At 43.7% G+C, this 18,573-nt stretch overlaps 2 protein-coding genes across 3 annotated transcripts in view; one reads left to right on the forward strand and one right to left on the reverse strand.

Annotated features, from left to right (window-relative positions):
* Positions 1–12,677, reverse strand: part of HMGXB3 (HMG-box containing 3) — a 46,739-nt gene extending 34,062 nt beyond the window's left edge. Inside the window, exons 1-6 of one of the 2 annotated variants that reach the window (XM_069483932.1) lie at positions 12,245–12,677; positions 9,140–9,278; positions 8,030–8,204; positions 4,098–4,595; positions 2,544–2,642; positions 864–995 (exon numbers count right to left, since the gene is read on the reverse strand). In XM_069483932.1, the coding sequence (XP_069340033.1) occupies positions 864–995; positions 2,544–2,642; positions 4,098–4,595; positions 8,030–8,204; positions 9,140–9,276 (1,041 nt within the window). In that variant the 5' untranslated portion in view covers positions 9,277–9,278; positions 12,245–12,677. The remainder of the gene's footprint in view (positions 1–863; positions 996–2,543; positions 2,643–4,097; positions 4,596–8,029; positions 8,205–9,139; positions 9,279–12,244) is intronic. The other variant, XM_069483933.1, reaches the window with a different exon arrangement.
* A 207-nt stretch (positions 12,678–12,884) lies between these two features.
* TIGD6 (tigger transposable element derived 6) lies at positions 12,885–18,329 on the forward strand. Its single transcript, XM_069483934.1, has 2 exons — positions 12,885–12,943; positions 16,672–18,329. The coding sequence occupies exon 2, from the start codon at positions 16,755–16,757 to the stop codon at positions 18,327–18,329; it is 1,575 nt and encodes a 524-aa protein (XP_069340035.1). The 5' UTR covers positions 12,885–12,943; positions 16,672–16,754.
* The last annotated feature ends 244 nt before the right edge of the window (positions 18,330–18,573 follow it).

Here is an 18,573-nt window from a genome sequence, read left to right on the forward strand (position 1 = left end):
GAAACCATCTCCTCTATAAAGCTTTCCCTGTCTATTTCAGTCCTTATGAACATATGTCCTCTCTAAATTAACTGAGAATTTACTGCCTTTCCACTCATTTTAGCCCTAAAAATTTATAGTTTCATATAAAAACATATTTTTATCTAGTTAGTGGCAAGCATATAACAGGTAACAACATGCACTGAACTGAACTCAAGAGGAGCATAGCTGTGATGCTCATTCATTCATTTACGGAGCATCTTCTACCAGCAAAGGCTGTGGGGGATACAAAGGTCATTAAGGAGTTCACAACCTGACAAATGGAAACACTGTTAAATGGTGATGACTGCTAAACAAAAGCACTAAAGACACATATAAAGTCATTCACCCTTCCCTAAGGAAACCTAGGGGTGTTTCATGGAGTAACCAACATTTACAATGAACCATGGTTATGCACTCACATCAGACATAAAATAACCAACTAGTTTGTTTACCAAGGAGGGGGGAGGAGATGACTAAATTAATATGGGATTTATGAAGCAATTAAAGATAATATTTTTGAAGAATGTTTGATGGCATGATATGTTAAATGGAAAAAAGCAAAATACAGAACTTATTTTATTCACAGAAAAAGACTGGAAGAAAATACACCAAAATATTAACTAATAATGGCTTTCCTTTGGATGGTATATGATTATGGATAACATTCTATTTTTCTCTCCTTCTTTATTTTTTAAACAAACTGTTTAAAGAATGAAAATCATTTACTTTTCTAGTCAGAAGATAAAAATAAACATTAACTTTTTAAAAGTCACCTGTTCCTAAGGGCAACAGGAAGCCCACTTTGTGGGGCTTCTGAAGCAGCAACGGCCAATGGACCTTACCTTTGGGATCCACTTCCCTCCTAGGAAGTTACCACAGGTAGGGCACTTAGGTGGTTTGTGCCTGGTGACATATGTAAAGGAACAACCTGGGCTGGTGCATGTCCCATGGCCCCGGCGGGTGTATGTAGTGGTCTGTAAAGAACGAGTATGTCAAAATCAACACCACAATCCAACTTCTCCCATACCCTGATGGCCATTATGATCATAACAATACCATGAGGATACCAGCTTATAGAAGGATAGCCAATGCATGGTATCATAAAAGGTCAGAGTTGGAAAGGCCCTAAGGTACAACGAATTCACTTTTTAGAAGTGGAGAATCTGGGTTCAAATGAGGAAAGACAGCTGCTCAAGATTACACAGTTAGGTATCAGAACAACAAAGAAAGTAAAGTTGCTATGGCAATACCACAAATTGCTAAATACTTTACCGGTATCTCATTTAATATTCTCAGCAAGGCTATTAAGTGCATATTAATACTACTGAGGTTCAGAGTTAAATGCTTTGCCTCAAATCATCACTCAAGGTCAGGGCCAGACCTTGAACCCAGATCGCTCTGATTCTTAGTCCAAGATCTCTCCTATGCACCCAGTTGCACCCTCTGGATCTGAATACGTTAAAGAATTTGTTTCATCTTCATTCTTGTTAGTTAAAAATCAGAGCCGGGTGCCCTGGCTCACACCTGTAGTCCCAGCGACTTGGAGGCTGAGGCAGGAGGATCACTTGAGCCCAGGAGTTCGAGGCTACAGTGAGCTATGATCATACCACTGCACTCAAGCTTGGGTGACAGAGTGAGACCTCATCTCTTAAAAACAACACAAACCAGAGAACACAGGATCTAGAATTCAGATATATAAAAATAGACTCACAGTCACTGAAACAATGAGCAAAATCCAGCAGAGAAATCCCCGGACACGCAACAGAATTTAGTTATTTGCATATGAATATATTCAGCCACTGGCTTTTACCACCTCCACTGATCTCTCTTTGAGCAAAATGTGCTACAATGGATTATTACATTTTAGCTACAAACAGAAACTACTCATTTATTAGCCATGTTCCACATCTAGATTAATGCTGGAAAAAAACTTTTCCCTCTCAGATGTGTTCTGGAACTTATGAATGTATACTCAGTTATTAATCCCAGCTTCCCTAGCCTGGCCAAAAAGCAAAACCTCCCTTGGGGAAACCAAACTGCCATTAGCTTCCTCTGCCAGGAATCCTAAGGAAAACGCAATTACGATAGTGGTACCAAATCAAGGATGAGTGTGAAGTGGTGTAGCACCAAGGAAAGAGCCAGGCCTTGGGTTCCAACTTTGCCACCAACACAATGAATGATGACCTAAGGGTAAGGCACCTTAACTCTTGGGCCCTAGGTTTTCTTCTCTGGTCTTCCTATTTCACAGGTGTGTCTTGATGAGTACATGAGGTAAGGAATGAGGAAACCTTCATTCAGTAAATTCTAAAAGATTCTACAGCCTTGTGAAAGACTATTGTATATAATTTACGGGAAGTTCAGGGCTCCTGTGGAGCTCCCAGGTAAAAACACATGGAGCAGATAATCCGAGAGAGCTTTGCCAGTCCCAGTGCCCCAAGGTTCTAAGACTTTTAGAAATCCGCTTAGAAGAGAATGCTTATGAAAGCCCTAATTGCCATCTACTCCCCACACACAGTACTGACCAGTTTGATGGAGGTGGGGTTCTCCACAACCGAGTAGGCAGGCACAGGCAACATGATGAATTGTGTGGCTGGTGCAGAGGAGCTACTCTCACTGGAATCCTGTGGGCAATGGAGGGAAAGACAGTTTCACTGAAACAGAGTGAAGAACGCTCAGGACCATCCACAACACGGGAAGACTAGATCAAGTCCACTAACCATAGACAACATACTTATCCAATCAAAAGAAATAAATCTGCAATTATCTAAAAATAAAAAACTTAATGAAGAACAAAGAAAGGCCAAGCATGGTGATTCACACCTGTAATTCTAGCTACTTGAGAGGCCGGGGTAGGAGAATGGCTTTAGGCCAGGAATTCAAGACCAGCCTAGGCAACACAGCAAGACTTAGTCTCTAAAATTTAAAAAAAATTAGCTGGGCATGGTGGTACATGTGCCTGTAGTCCCAGCTATGTAGGAGACTGAGGTGGGAGGATCCCTTGAGCCCAGGAGTTTGAGGCTGCAGTAAGCTGTGATCATACCACTGCACTCCAGCCTGAGCAACAGAATGAGATCTCGTCACTTAAAAAATTTAAAAAAAAAATTTTTTTTAATGAACAAAGAAAGATAAAGAAAACTATTACCACAGGGAAATGTGCTATCCTCATGATATAGATGAGAAAACAGAGGCTTTGAGACTTAGGACTCCCAAGATCCATAAGTAGTTGTGATAGAATCCAATTCTGACCCTGTCAAATGTTCTCAGTCCCCTATTAATCTGCCTTAACCAGGCCAGTGGCATGCTTCATTCATTCGCAAACAGCACTGAGGCAACAAATAATAAAAAGGATTTAGGCCTGAGACAGATTCCTTTGCAGGGGTACCCTCTCTCTGCTGCCCAGGCCATAGCACGCTGGTTCTTTTAACCTGACCAGAAAAACTTATGTCTCTCTGATGATGCTACTCTATCCAGAATAATAGAGGGGAGGCCATACACTAGGGCATGGTGGCAGTTTCCCCACTTCCAGGGGACCAGTTGTAGGATCACTGAAACTGCTGCTTTCCTCTCAACTAAGCATGATACTTCGGTCACTGGAAAGAGACATGCCCCTTCTTAGATATTAGTCCCACCAACCTGGCCTTGAAGAGAACGTCTTTCTTCCTACCCCATCTGTGCTCAGAAAGACGGCTCGAAAATTCTCCTAACACAGTTCAAGGTACCATTGTTTGCTAAAACATTCTTCAGGGAACATAAAATCCTAACCAATACTACTAGCTTGACTCATGGATAATGCAAATACCATTTTCAGCTCTCCTGCTAATGTAGCTTAATTAAGTACCACACCACTTCGTGTGAAGAAAATTCTGGCTAAGCTAGGCAAAGAGAAGTTGGTAAGAGTGCCTGAGAAATTGCAGTGAACTTTAGAGTAAGCCCAAGGGCAAGAAACACTCGAGAGAACTGCAATCCCACCAGAAGCGTCACACTAGCACTGTGAATTACCACTGCTCCAGAAGCAAACTGCATGGTACTGCCTTTTTGTATCTTCAGGTAAAGACATCGGTACCAAAGCTACTTACCCTCATTACTGTTACCACTGACACACTCTCCCCGATCTGGGGGTGAGGCAGAGCCAGGCTTCCAGTGGGGAGGTCTGGTGAGCCGTTCACTAAGGTTTCTTCGATCACCAGGCTTGTCTGGTAAGGTTGGTGGCTCTCCTCTACCTCCAGGGGAGCCCCTTCTAGGAGCACATCCTGGCTGAGGATCTCTGAGGTGGCAATCTCCTGGACAGCACCTGGCTGGGTAAGGGTTCCCACCTCCTCAGCCAAGGCCTCCACAGCCAGGCACTGCTCTGCCATGCCTGCATGGCTGGGCACTGTCTCCGGGGCAATGCTGGACACAAGAGGAGGTCCTTTGGGGGACACCTGGTTCTGAGCCACACACAGCTCTAGCTGAGGGCAGCTCCGGTCCTCCTGCAGGCTGCTCTTCGGGATGATGATGTAATCTGAGCGGGGTAGGATCTTGCGGAAACCTGGGATGTCCGGAACCACAGCAGTCAGTGCAGAGAGCTTAGAGTTCTGCGGATAAGGAAACCAGGAAGGGAGAGACAAGCAGAGATAAATGGACTAAGACCACATGGATATATAGTTATTAGCTCATTTTTTTTCTATAAAAGGGACCTGAACCACTCTACTCTCTGGACCTAACTCAGATAGGGTCAGCCACTGTCAACGGCAATGTCATCTTCATTTGAATCACACTTTAGCCAATGTAGCTTACTTGCTCAATCACAAAGGAAACTGAGAGCCGGGCGTGGTGGCTCACGCCTGTAATCCTAGCACTCTGGGAGGCTGAGGCGGGTGGATCACTGGAGCTCAGGAGTTCGAGACCAGCCTGAGCAAGAGCGAGACCCCGTCTCTACTAAAAATAGAAAGAAATTATCTGGCCAACTAAAAATATATATAGAAAAAATTAGCCGGGCATGGTGGCTCATGCCTGTAGTCCCAGCTACTTGGGAGGCTGAGGCAGTAGGATTGCTTAAGCCCAGGAGTTTGAGGTTGCTGTGAGCTAGGCCGATGCCATGGCACTCACTCTAGCCCGGGCAACAGAGCGAGACTCTGTCTCAAAAAAAAAAAAAAAAAAACAAAACAAAGGAAACTGAGAACATGGATTGAACTCTGGAAAGGGCACTGATCTTGGCATGTGAAACGGCGAGCTGGAACCCAAGGTGTGGCATAGTCTTGAGCAAATCCTTTCCCTTCTTTAGGACTCAACTGCCCCATCCATAAAACAAGGGAGCTGAATCTGGCAATTTATGAGTTCCTTCTGAGCTCTGATACTTTAGGATTCCAAAGTAGCATCAGATTCAAACACCAGGATGTATTTTAAAAAACTCCCCCCCAAAACCATAAAATACCAGTCAACAGGCTAAGTTTGAACTGAAGGCAGCAAGTAAGGATTCTGACCTCACTGCTTTCTCCCAGACTTACAAAGAGGATGAACAGATCACAAAACCAAGAAGGCTTCATGAGAAGGCTTTGTGAAAAAAGAAACATATACAAAAGAGGATACCTGATAAGGTCCTGAATATATTAAAGGGAAAAAAAAAAGAATATGAATATTAACACTGATCTAGTATCTTCAGGTTTAGAAAATGTTTTTGAATGCATTATATAATTTTACTTTAAAAATAACAATACTAAATTAGATGCTACTATTATTCCCATTTAACAAATGAGGAAATTGAGAATAAAGCTCAGGGAGATAAACTTTCCCAAAACACAAAATCAGTTGGTAAAGCTGGGACTGGACTCCAGGCCAGGTCTTCTAAGGATGAAAGCTGAAACACAAACCCTGCATGGTTAACTGGCATCAAGAAAAAGTCATTTTTGTTTTTTCAAGTTAAACTGAAAGTCATCCAATAAGAAAAATGCAAAAGTTCAAAGTGAATCGTTAAGTGAAAACTGAAATTAAATGGGAAAAAAAAATTTCAGAAGCACCTTTTAAAGGAACACTAAAGTCAGTTACAGAAGGATCCTTAAATAAATCAAAAGCAAGAAGTCGATGAGACTACTTAAGGCACAAAGGAAGCACTCAGAAATGAAGTTAAAAGCAGCACTCAGATGAAACACAAAAGCATCTCCCTGAAGATGGTAGGGGGAGAAAAAAAAGAAACACGAAAGCAGACAGACCAAATCCTTTATGGAGCCTTTATTGGAGAGGTAATGGGGAAATGACATTCTCAAGTGACCCTCTGAAGCAGACAGGCTGGAGAACGAGACTAAATGGTGGTAAATACACATAGGATGGTCCGGACTTAACAAACCCAAGCACAGAGAAACCAGTGGCCTGGATGACATTTGTTTTATGGACTGGAAGGCATAACACTGGAACCATGGTTCCTGCACTTGACAGGAGACCTGCCACAAGGGCTTTGACAGGCTCCCGAGGTATATAGGCAGGAGGGTCTCACCTTCACACCAAGCAATCTGGGAGAGATCAAATAAAGCTTCACCCAGTCTTGGTATGTTCCCAATGCTCAATAATGCCACCTTTCCTTATTATATGGTCACTGGATATTTAATCTACTAAAAGATGATTATCTACTGACCAAGTCAGTATGTGCCAAGCACTCAGTGAGGTGGTTTACATTATCTATTTTAGGCAGTATTAGTAGATATGATTTGTATTTTACAAATGAGGAAACCAAGACTGAAAAGTTAAATGATTCTTCCAAAGTCATTCAGCTAGTTATTATCAGAGTTAATATTCATGCTCTTGGTGGCAATGGTAGAGATAGTGGTAGATAGAAATCAGGATATGGATAAGGAAGAATCACTGAGGATGATTTAAACTTTTTTAGTCTTCGTAAGGATCTACATTAGTGTCTAGTTTTAAAAACCAAATCACTCTAAGAGTAGGTAACATTTTCTTTATCCTGGATAAAAAGCTTGCTGATTTTATAATGTGGAAACCAAAGAGAACAGGTATTCTTTTCTTAGACTCCACTTCCCTCCCCTACAGGGATTATTTCCCAGACTGTTTATAAACAAGTCATCTAGCAGAGGGAGTACAGTGGCATCTCCAAGACTGTAGGTGACACAAAGCTATTCTAGGAAGAGGAATGCCAAGCCAGTAACTGCAAAATAGTCTAAATGGCAGCAGCAGATAGGCTCTAGTAAGGGAAAATACAGCCTGTTCTGCTATAACATAGTTGTGTTCCTGAGGCATCTCTGCTCTACTTTATCAAAAAAGAAGTTAGAGACAATTGTTTCAATTGAAAAAGGCAATTAAGGTTAAACTGCCTTTTGATTGTTTTTCCTGCAGGAGTTTCAGTTTAAATAATTATCAGCATATTTTGTTATTTTGAACTAAAATGACAAAACGGCTGACAAACATAAATCTAAATGCTTCCTTGCTAGTTCTTTAATCCAAACACTCAAAGCCTCAGTTTGCTCCATCATCTTTGGCTTTAACCTTGCATTTCTGCTTCTACCATAGTTCACAACTGCCAGTAGTAACAAAAGAACGTGGCACTGTATTTCACAAGCAGCTGCATCCACCTCTAAACATGCAAATATAATTCCTGATTATGACTGATAGAACAACACAATTAATTACATTACATCTGTAATATGAAATTTCATGGTGTAGGAGAAATGCCTATATAAGCTGCTGTATTAAAGTTACTCTATTAAAGCTACTATATTAAAGGTACTACTAACTACCCACAAGAATAAGAAGCTCCTAGCTATGTTAAAATTCAGAAAAAGAACCTAAGGCTTACTGCAGAGAACTCAGAAAATGTCAGCTCAATGTACTGCTACAACCAAAGAGGACAAGAGAGTAAGGGCATCATCGAAATGGAAACAGGCAATACCAGACTCAAGAAAGATAAAATGACAAGTTTTCCCAAGAAAAGAAAAGGCAATAGGAGAACAGGTGGGTTGGTCTCCCCAAGGCCTTCACCGTTGAACCAATGGAAAAAGTAGCTGGAAAAAAAATTACTTACAGGATCCAAACCTTCTTTCTCTAGTTTGGCTTTCTCCAAGTAGTAACTTCTCTCGGCCACGCTGAGAAGCCTCCAACTTTCACTAATCTTCTTATTGATCTCAGACTGAGGAAGGTGGGGGAGCTCCTGCTGCACTTTCAGGTAGATGTCGTAATAGTACAGAAGATAAGCAGACCTGAGGAAGCAAGGACTTCTTCAGGCTTTCCCTTATACAACCAGGTAAGTACTACAATGTTAGGGTTTGGATAGTCAAGAGGCTGATACAAAACACAGCTTCTCATTTCAAAGCATTTATCTAAATATGGACTGAAATTCAAGCAAAGAAATTGAAATAACAACCCCAGATGGTATTTGGGAGGGCAAAATGAATGGTAAAGACAGCAAGTGGCTTGCTGTTTTCCCTTCAGAAACCTGGAAGCAAAGGCTCATCTGGTTTACCTTCCCACAGACCCTTTTTCTGCAGGAACAATTGGCTTTTTAAACTCAATATATGTAAAGAAAGATACAAGTGTCCTCTCACTCCACTCTCAGGGAAAGCTTACTACTCAGGGGGCTGATTACCCAAAATGGTTATCATTCACAGTCTTTATTCATCTACCCAGGCTTTGGGCATCGAACTGGTCAACAGCAACTCCCCAAGGCTGAGAGAGGAAAGCAAAAAGAATTATCAAAATGACCCAATGCTGGTAGCTTCAGCAAGAAATCTGGAGTGATCACAGTCAAGAGGGACGTTAGAGCTACAATGTGGATATTCTGTATAGGTATCACTGGTGCTATCTTCTAATTCTGTAATTAATGCCTTGTTTTAAATATTTAAATAACAATGGCATAATAAAAAATAATGTAGCTCTTTTGTACACAGCTTCTACCATCTCTGTATGGTGTGATTTCCTGTGACAACCCAGAAACAAAGTCTGGCCAGGAATGGCAAATGCTGGCATAATCTGGCCACTTCCCACTCCCCATCTCTCTCTTCCCCCACCTCACTCTGAGACTTCAACAATTATACTCTTTCCCCGAGAATCTTAAAGTCCTGTGTGAAGACCTCAACAGTTTTCCAAGCAGCTTCTGTTTATAAATGTCAGCAGCAACCGAAACGTGTTGTCTAACCTGGGTTTCTTGGCCTTTTCTCCATGTATTTTATACTTTTTCTTCTTCTTGGGTGGCCCAGGGGCAGTATAACAGTAGGCTTCCTCAATTTCCTCCATCACGACAGTTACCTCAGTACCATCATATGATGCATCCATGGCTAGAAGAGAGGAAAGGCAAACACAAAGTTTCAAGAATCTACCCTAAAACAGGCAGCAGCCTCCTGGATCCCTTACCTCTGCCAGGGCCTCAAAGCTTAGCCATCAACAGATAAGAAGCACCTGGGGTACTAGTCAGATGTTCTGGCCCCTCCCTCATATATTTCATCACCTGAAGCAAATCGCTTCACCAATTCATTCAAACATGTAATAAGTGCCTATATGTAAGAGATTTCTTTACACTCTGCTGGCCTGTGCAATTTTGGGAAGGTCCTTCAGCTGCTTCAGGTTGAGTTCTCTCTCTTATATATTAAAAAAGAGACATGTCACCCACCTTCCCATAGATTTATAATGGTAAGACTCAAAGGATATAACACACACACACACACACACACACACACGCAGCTCTATTTAAGAGTAGTCAAGCACTATACAAATAAAAAGGTTCATTTTATATTAAAGATGATTATCTGTGGCTGAGATGCTTAACAACTTGCCCAAGACCAGCAGGCCCACATAGGGACTTGGAAGATGGGTTTTTAATTCAAAAATTCAACTCCGGGCTGAGCGAGGTGGCTTTATGCTTATAATCCTAGCACTTTAAGGTGGGAGGACTGTTTGAGGCTGGAGTTCAAGACCAGCCTGAGCAAGAGCAAAACCCCATCTCTACAAAAAATAGAAAAATTAACCAGGCATGGTGGTATTCACCTATAGTCCCAGCTATTCAGGAGGCTGAGGCAGAAGAACTGCTTGAGCCCAGGAGTTTGAGGCTGCAGTGAGCCACAACGCTACTACACTCTAGCCTGGGAAAAAGAGCAAGACCCTGTCTCAAAAAAAACCAAACAAATAAAAAAAACAACTCTGGGCCTTCCTTCATTATGCCATACTGTTACCCATCTCTACTGGCAATGCTCTGAACCAGCACTATTTAGTAAACTCTGTGATGACAGACATGTTCTACACCTGTGCTATCCAATATAGTAGCCATCAGCCACATATGGCTTGAAATACGGCTAGTGTGACTGAAGAACTGAGTTAGTTTTAATTGTGATTAACTTAAATAGTCACATATGGCTAATGGCTATGGCCAGAACAGGTCTAAACAGTAACCAGACAGACTGATATTAGCTCTCATGTGCTGGCCTATAAAAGACAGAGTCTACTAACAGCTTTTAGGTCTATGAAGGAAAGGCATTAAAAAACTTAATGACTAATTCAAGAAGGGCTAGTTTGTTTGTGACCAAGTTCTAAGTTGGAGTTTTACTGCAAGACTCAATCCTTGGCTGGGTGTGGTGTCTCATGCCTGTAATCCTAGCACTCTGGGAGGCCGTGGTAGGAGGATTCCTTGAGGTCAGGAGTTCGAGACCAGCCCGAGCAAGAGTGAGACCCCCCCCCCCAGCCCCATCTCTACTAAAAATAGAAAAAATTAGCTGGGTGTGGTGATGCACACCTGTAGTCCCAGCTACTCGGGAGGCTGAGGCAGAAGGATTGCTTAAGCCCAGAAGTTCGAGGTGGCAGTGAGCTCTGATGACGTCCCTGCACTCTACCTGGGGCGACAGAGTAAGACTGTCTCAAAAAAAAAAAAAAAAAAACCAAAACCAAACCAACGTCGATCCTTGGAGAAAGAAAGGTTCCCAGAAACCGCTTGAATTTTATGAGAAGAAAATAACATAGTTGCTCCTGAAAATCTGTCAGAAGGGAATTTAGGATTCTGAGAAGAGGGAGTTGTGGTAGTTAAACACAGGAATATGTGTAGTACAAAGCCCACTCACATCTCATTTAGACCTCACTCCACAAGTTACAAGACGTGGATCCACATCTAAACTCTAAACATGATCTCAGACAAGTCTATTCCACACCCTAAATTTCAGTTGTTTCTACTGTGAGATGAAGAGGATAAACTTAGTGGCTCCTAACCTTTTGGGAGGCAAGAATTCTTTTGATGATATTATGAAAGCTTAGAACTTTCCCCTAGGAACTGCAAACACACAGTATTTCACCTATGATTTTAAAGATACACTCCAAGTTAAGCACACAGTATTCCTAAAGTTCTTTCTCATTCTGTGTCATCTCTAAATGATTCCTCTTTCCATTATAAAAGAAAAGAAAAAAACACTTACATTCTAACTGTCATAGCGCAACCCAGGAAGAGAACAGTCTGCAACTTGGCTGGGTAAGCAATAGCCTGATAAAGGATAATGGAAGCTGGAGTCCAAATTAAGGCTATGTGGGGACTGTGCTCTTTTGCCCTTAATTGACTTCTCAGCCCTTGAGAGCCTTGTGGAGAAAAACAGTAACTGCAGGAGAGCATCTATAAAGAATGGCAGATAGGGTTTTAGCACCTGGAGCAAAACAAGTTAGGAAGCAAAGTCATTAGAACTACCTTGGGTTGGGGGCAGGAAAAGACTACCCTGTCCTAAGCCTGGGTCCAAGTTTGTTTTCAGATCCTAGACCTCAGTACAGCAATGAAAAGAACGGACAACATAAAGGTTAAAACCAAGGATTCTTTCAAGCCAGCTATGGCTTGTTAAAAAGCAAGAAAGAAAAAGAAAATCAAGGGCTCTGAAGGGCAGAAGATCTGGGTTCTAGTTAAGGCTACATTGCTTAACAGCACCAGCACGGAGCTCTATGACCGTAAGCAATCTACCTACCCTCTCTACGTTTCAGTTTTCTTATCTGTAAAACAGAGTTAAGGGTAGTATTTGAAATATGCGAGACACTTTGTACAATCAGGTCCTTCTCGGAACCTCATGAGATGGCCTTTGACGGCTCAGCCATGGGCTACGGTTTGACTCTGGCTAGCTCCTCTCCCTCTCTGAGTCTCGAATGTCCTACACCGATAGAGGAAGGAGAACACTAAGGTCCTACTTTGTCAAAGAGGCAACAGAGGCTCAGAGAGCCGCAGCACCCAGCTTGAGGTCGCCCAGCGGGTCGATGGTGCGGCGTGGCCCTCGAGGGCGGGACTTACCCAGAGCAACGTACAAGCCGCGCGGCTCACATTCCCGGAGGCGCCCAGCCCTGGGGCTCGACGAGGGAGCTGGCGGGTGCACTTGCGCTCCCCGCTGTCGGCGAGAAGCGGCTCCAATCGTGACAGCGGCAACAAGGAAGTGGAGGCGAGGGCTCGCGCGCGCATCCCGGGGGCTGGAGGAGCCCTGGCCCCGCGGCCCCGCCCGGAGACACACGGTGCGGAGTCGCGACAGCCCCTCTCGCTCCCCCTCCTTGGAGTCACGATATGGGGTCGTGAAGGGCAAGTGTAAGAGCACAGGTTCGTTCCGCAGGCTCCTCACAGACGCCTGCCGAGGGCCCCGGGGGTCAAGCCCCGGGGAGCTCGAGGAAGACAGCAAGAAGACGGGTGTCACCACGGCACAGGTTCCGAGGCGGCAGCAGCACACCGCTGATCGCCAGGGAGACCCGTCCCAGCGGCCCTCGCGGCGCACCGGAAGCGGCCAGCGGCGCGTGACTGCGTACGACCCCACGCGCAAGCGCAAAGGCCCAGGCCCAGCTGGAGGGCGGCCCGTAGCTAGTGCATAAAGGCTTGGAGTGGGGCTGCTAAGGCGAATGGACTGCTTCCGGTGAGAGGTCCCGGGCGGAGGAGGAGGAAGCTGTGGCTGCGGGCGGTGGGAGGCCCCGGCGGCTCAGCCCCCGGGCACTGCTGTGAGGCGTTCAGGTAACAGGGGCGGGGCTGTGCCGAGCGTGAGGGGTCAAGGCCCCGCCTCACCTCTCCGAGCCACGTCGGGCGCTGGAGAGCACAGCACCACCCTTTCCGCAGCTCGGCATCCAAGGCCTGACTCCAGTGTGTCCCCGCTCATTCAGGGTAGGGCTCATACTTAGTGCTGTTAATACATCAAGCCCCCCTCCTCACTCCAGTGTTCTGCCCTCAATCCGTCTCTACCACTGCTCCACGGATAGTAATGGTAGTGAGTTCCTGGAGTGACTGAAGCTGAGCTGAATGACTGTGGAGAAGCTCCGAAATCAGAGATTGGATTGTCCTTCCTGTCGGTGTCACAGATTGTCCACATTTGTACAAGTTCCTATACGACCTTCACTGTATTGCAAATATTTCCAATCTGCCTACATCTCTCCATCTATCACTGTCACCAGCTTCCACTTAGCCACCATCGTTTGTCCGGACTGATGCAGTTCTGCCCACTTCACTGTTGTCCTTCAGCAGTCTATTCTCCACGAAGCAGCCAGATTGATCTTTTTACACTGTAAGTCCGATAGGTCACTTCCTGCTTAAAACCCTCCAGTGTCTCATTCACTTAGAATAAAGTTCAAACTTATCAGTTTGATTAAGACTTTGTCTGGGCCGGGCGCGGTGGCTCACGCCTGTAATCCTAGCACTCTGGGAGGCCGAGGTGGGCGGATCGTTTGAGCTCAGGAGTTCGAGACCAGCCTGAGCAAGAGCGAGACCCCATCTCTACTAAAAATAGAAAGAAATTATACGGACAGCTAAAAATATATATAGAAAAAATTAGCCGGGCATGGTGGCGCATGCCTGTAGTCCCAACTACTCGGGAGGCTGAGACAGGAGGATCCCTTGAGCTCAGGAGTTTGAGGTTGCTGTGAGCTAGGCTGACGCCACGGCACTCACTCTAGCCTGGGCAACAGAGTGAGACTCTGTCTCAAAAAAAAAAAAAAAAAAAGACTTTGTCTGGTTTGGCTCTTGCTTCATTCTCTTTCCACGTATTCTCTCAGTATGGGTTCTCAGAACAAGCTATATAGCATTCCCTAATGTTTGGAGCACTGGCTGTGTTATGAGCCTTTGTGGGTTTGAATCCCAACCCTGCCACAAATAAGTTGTATTAAGCCTGTAAGGTGCTTAACAAATCATGTTTTTGCAGTAGATCCTTCCATCTCAGTAAATGGCACCACCATGCACTGGATTCCTTAGCACTCAAACTAGAAATCTGGGTGTTAGCCTTGATTCTTCCTTCAGCTCACATTCCCGTCCATCAGCAAGGCTCTCCAAAACATAGGCCCAAACTAACTACTTCCTGCCATCTCCTCTATTACTACTCAAATCCAAGCCACCATTATCTCTTGTCTGGACTCCCACTTTTTCTGTGATACTCTTCAGTTGTTTACACAGCAGTCATCTCCTTCTCTTTGCTTAAAATCCTTCAGTAGCTTCCTGTTGCACCCAAATAACATCCAAACTATATATGGCCTACTAGGCTAGCCTGCTTTTGTCTTCAGATACAGTGCTACTGCTTAGGAAAATGGATTTTTCCCATTAGGTTCTCCACCCTGCAACCAAAGGACTCTTTTTAAAGTGTAAATCTGATCATGTCATTCCAAAAAAACCCAAAAAACCTCCAAAGGCTTCTTAATACCCCAGGATCAAGCTAGAATCCTAACGAGGACTTTCTGTGATTTGGTCCTTTCTTTCCTCTCCAATGACTTACTTTTTCCTTACCATGACATTTTCTTTTCTATAGTACTTCATTACCTTCAATAGTACATATTTCCTTACGTTTCATGAACTCCTATTTGTTTATTCTTTGATAGGAGTAACCCCATTTGATTAGCCACACTTCTGTGTCCCCATAGTACCTCTGTTATAGTGCTTCACACACCCTAATGTTTGTCTTCCCTGCTTCCCTGGTAAGTTCCTCAATAGTGGGCACTATGCTCCATTCATCTCTGTATGGCTGGCATCAAGCACAGTGCTTGAAACACAGAGGATGCCATGAATGAACAGACAGATGTGTGGAGGTAGTGGTAAAAATCTGCCCTTGAAAATGGACAGCATAAATTCACAGCAGCTTTCTTGTCCCTTGAGGACTCTCATGATAAAATGCCTAAGGCGGCAATTACCAAAACTGCTACTGCTGAATAGTACTTTGTTTGACTAGCCTCGGGGGGCAGGTGGGTTGTTTGTTTATTTGAAATTCTTAATCCTTCTAGACAGGACAGACAGACCACAACACTCCAAATACTTTATCCCTGTTTAACTCACTTATGCTACCATTCTGGCACGTAAAGGCATTTGAGTTTGGAACACCTATCTAGGGTCCAGTATTTTCATCTGGAAGGGACTTTAGGGATCATGGTTTACAACCATGGACATACCAGAATCGTTCTGAGAGCTTTTCAAAAATATGTTTTCCTTATAGAGAGTCTCATTCAGTCAGTCCTAAGTTAGGCCTGCATGTCAGAATCTGATATGCCCCCCTGGTTGAGTCTAACCCCTTCATTTTAAAATGAGAAAACAGGCCCAGAGAGGGACTATACCTTCCCATCACTCCAGCCATCATGTCTCACCCAAATTATCGGCAACAGCATCCTAATATTGGTCTCTTTGCCTCTTTGATTCATTTTCCACCAAACAGCTATAGCGATCCTTTTAAAAATACAAAACAGAGCATGACCCTCCCTTGCCCAAAAATATTCAGTGGATTTCTGCTGCACTCAAAATAAAATACCAACTCTTTCCTGTAGCATCTTTGGATGGTCTAGCTCTCCACCTTTGTCATTAACACTTGGAGTCATGCAGATATTTCAGTTCCCTAAATACCTCAAGCTCTTTTTTCTACATTTTAGATTTTGCTGATGCTTTGTCCTTTGCTGGACTGCCCTTTCCCCTATTCTTCATGGAATCTCAGCTTAAATGCTATCTTCTAAGGCCATTCCTGACTACTTTTTGTAAATAGATCTTCCCCTTTTATTCCGTATTATAGTCTTTATTTCTTTTACAGCACATAGCATATTCTGTAATATCTATGTGTTTACTTATTATCTCCCCCACCACACTATATTTCTTAAGAGTAGGGACCTTGACTTTGTGGTCCATTATTGCATCTTTACCACTTGGCCACTGTAAATGAATGTGTGGCTACCAGAAACATCTTCCCACAATGAAAATCTTTCCAAGCCAGATGGTGGTAGAGCTTTGAAGATCTCATTTTGGTGGAATTTCAAGCAGGACCATGGACTGGCAGAAAAAGCACTAATCTAAGTTCAGAAATTTAGGCTGTATGAACCTGGGTTGGCTCCTTCGAGGAGCCTCAGTTTCTATATCCATAAAACAGATAATAACTCCTTGAATTTATATAGTGCATTGCTATTTGCAAAGCTCCTTTACCACCTTTTATTTCAATCTATTCTCATAGTAGGCAGAGCAGACATTGTTATTGCCATTTTTAAGGAGGCTCAGAAAGTTTAAGTGAACTAGATTATCTATACGATCCCTTCTTATAGATACAGAATGCTTCAGATATTCTGAGTCTTCCTAAGTAGTCTCTACAAAAAGTCAGTAGTATGAATCCTGTCTCCTTTTGACTTTGACCTTATGTTATCATTTCCAATAGGATTTTTAAACATCTGAACCCATCTTTTAGGGGGAATCCATTATCTTTGGTTCCTGATAGGTATTCCATTTTGTCTTCTCAGTTTTCTACACTTGTGGCAAAACAAGCTGAGAGGAGGAACAGAGACAGCCCTGTTAGTTGTGGCCCAGCCCTCGTTCCCCGGAAATGGCAAACAAGGGCAACAGGAAACGTCGGCAGTTCTCCCTGGAGGAGAAAATGAAAGTTGTGGAAGCTGTAGACTCAGGCAAGAGGAAAGGTGACGTGGCAAAAGAGTTCGGTATCACTCCTTCCACTCTGTCTACATTCTTAAAGGATCGTGCCAAATTTGAAGAAAAGGTCCGGGAGGCATCTGTGGGACCCCAGCGGAAAAGGATGAGGAATGCTCTCTATGATGACATTGATAAGGCTGTTTTTGCTTGGTTTCAAGAAATCCATGCCAAAAACATTCTTGTGACTGGTTCTGTCATTCGGAAGAAAGCACTAAACTTGGCCAATATGCTTGGCTATGACAATTTTCAAGCAAGTGTGGGCTGGTTGAACAGATTTAGAGATCGCCACGGAATTGCTTTGAAAGCAGTCTGCAAAGAGGATAGTGACAGGTTAATGAATGGTCTAGGCATAGATAAGGTTAATGAGTGGCATGCAGGGGAAATTATAAAACTGATTGCTGACTACAGCCCAGATGATATCTTTAATGCTGATGAGACAGGAGTATTTTTCCAATTGCTTCCCCAGCACACACTTGCTGCTAAAGGGGACCATTGTAGAGGGGGCAAGAAAGCAAAGCAGCGGTTGACAGCACTCTTTTGTTGCAATGCTTCAGGGACTGAAAAAATGAGACCATTGATTGTTGGTAGGTCAGCCAGCCCACACTGCCTCAAGAACGTCCGTTCCCTCCCTTGTGATTACCGAGCCAACCAGTGGGCATGGATGACGAGGGATCTGTTTAATGAGTGGCTGATGCAAGTGGATGCCAGGATGAAGCAGGCAGAACGCCGGATCCTCCTGCTCATCGACAACTGCTCTGCTCACAACATGCTTCCACGCTTGGAAAGGATTCAGGTGGGATATCTGCCCTCAAACTGTACTGCTGTCCTGCAGCCACTAAATCTTGGGATAATTCACACCATAAAAGTGCTATACAGGAGTCACCTTCTAAAACAAATCCTCCTCAAGATCAACAGTAGTGAGGATCAAGAAAAGGTAGACATGAAGCAGGCCATCGACATGATTGCTGCAGCTTGGTGGTCAGTCAAGCAGTCCACAGTGGTGAGATGTTGGCAGAAGGCAGGCATCATCCCTATGGAATTCACAGACTCTGATGAAGAAATAGCAGCCAGTGAACCAGACATTGCCATCGAAAAGTTGTGGCACACAGTGGCTATTGCCACCTGTGTCCCAAATGAAGTAAATTTCCAGGACTTCGTCACTGCAGATGATGATCTCATCGTCTCCCAGGAGCTGACGGAGACAGAGATCATCCAGGATATGGTGGCTGGTGAAAATACTGGTGAAGCTGGAAGTGAAGATGAAGGGGAGGTATCTTTACCAGAGCAGTCAAAAATCGCCATCACAGAGGCCATCTCAAGTGTACAGAAACTTAGACAGTTCCTTTCCACTTGTGTAGGTGTTCCTGATGCCATTTTTGGACAGCTAAATGGCATAGATGAATATTTAATGAAAAGAGTGACACAAACTCTTGTTGATTCCAAAATTACAGATTTCCTCCAAACAAAATAATGCAGGAATTAACTGCCATTTTTACTTTAGAAAATGTAGTTTATAAGAATAAAGATTACTTTAGATAGGATATTGAATTACTTTAAGTAAAGCAATATTATTATGACAACATTCCAGTACTCTTAAATAACTAGGAAATTTCCTTGAGTGGAACTTGACTAATATCTATGTTCTCTCACTCTCTTTTTTAAGAGACAGAGGTCTCTTGCTATGTTGCCCAGGTCGGTCTCAAACTTTGCCTGAG

This window comes from Eulemur rufifrons, chromosome 10 (genome assembly GCF_041146395.1).
Source record: "Eulemur rufifrons isolate Redbay chromosome 10, OSU_ERuf_1, whole genome shotgun sequence".
Classification (NCBI taxonomy): Eukaryota; Metazoa; Chordata; class Mammalia; order Primates; family Lemuridae; genus Eulemur; species Eulemur rufifrons.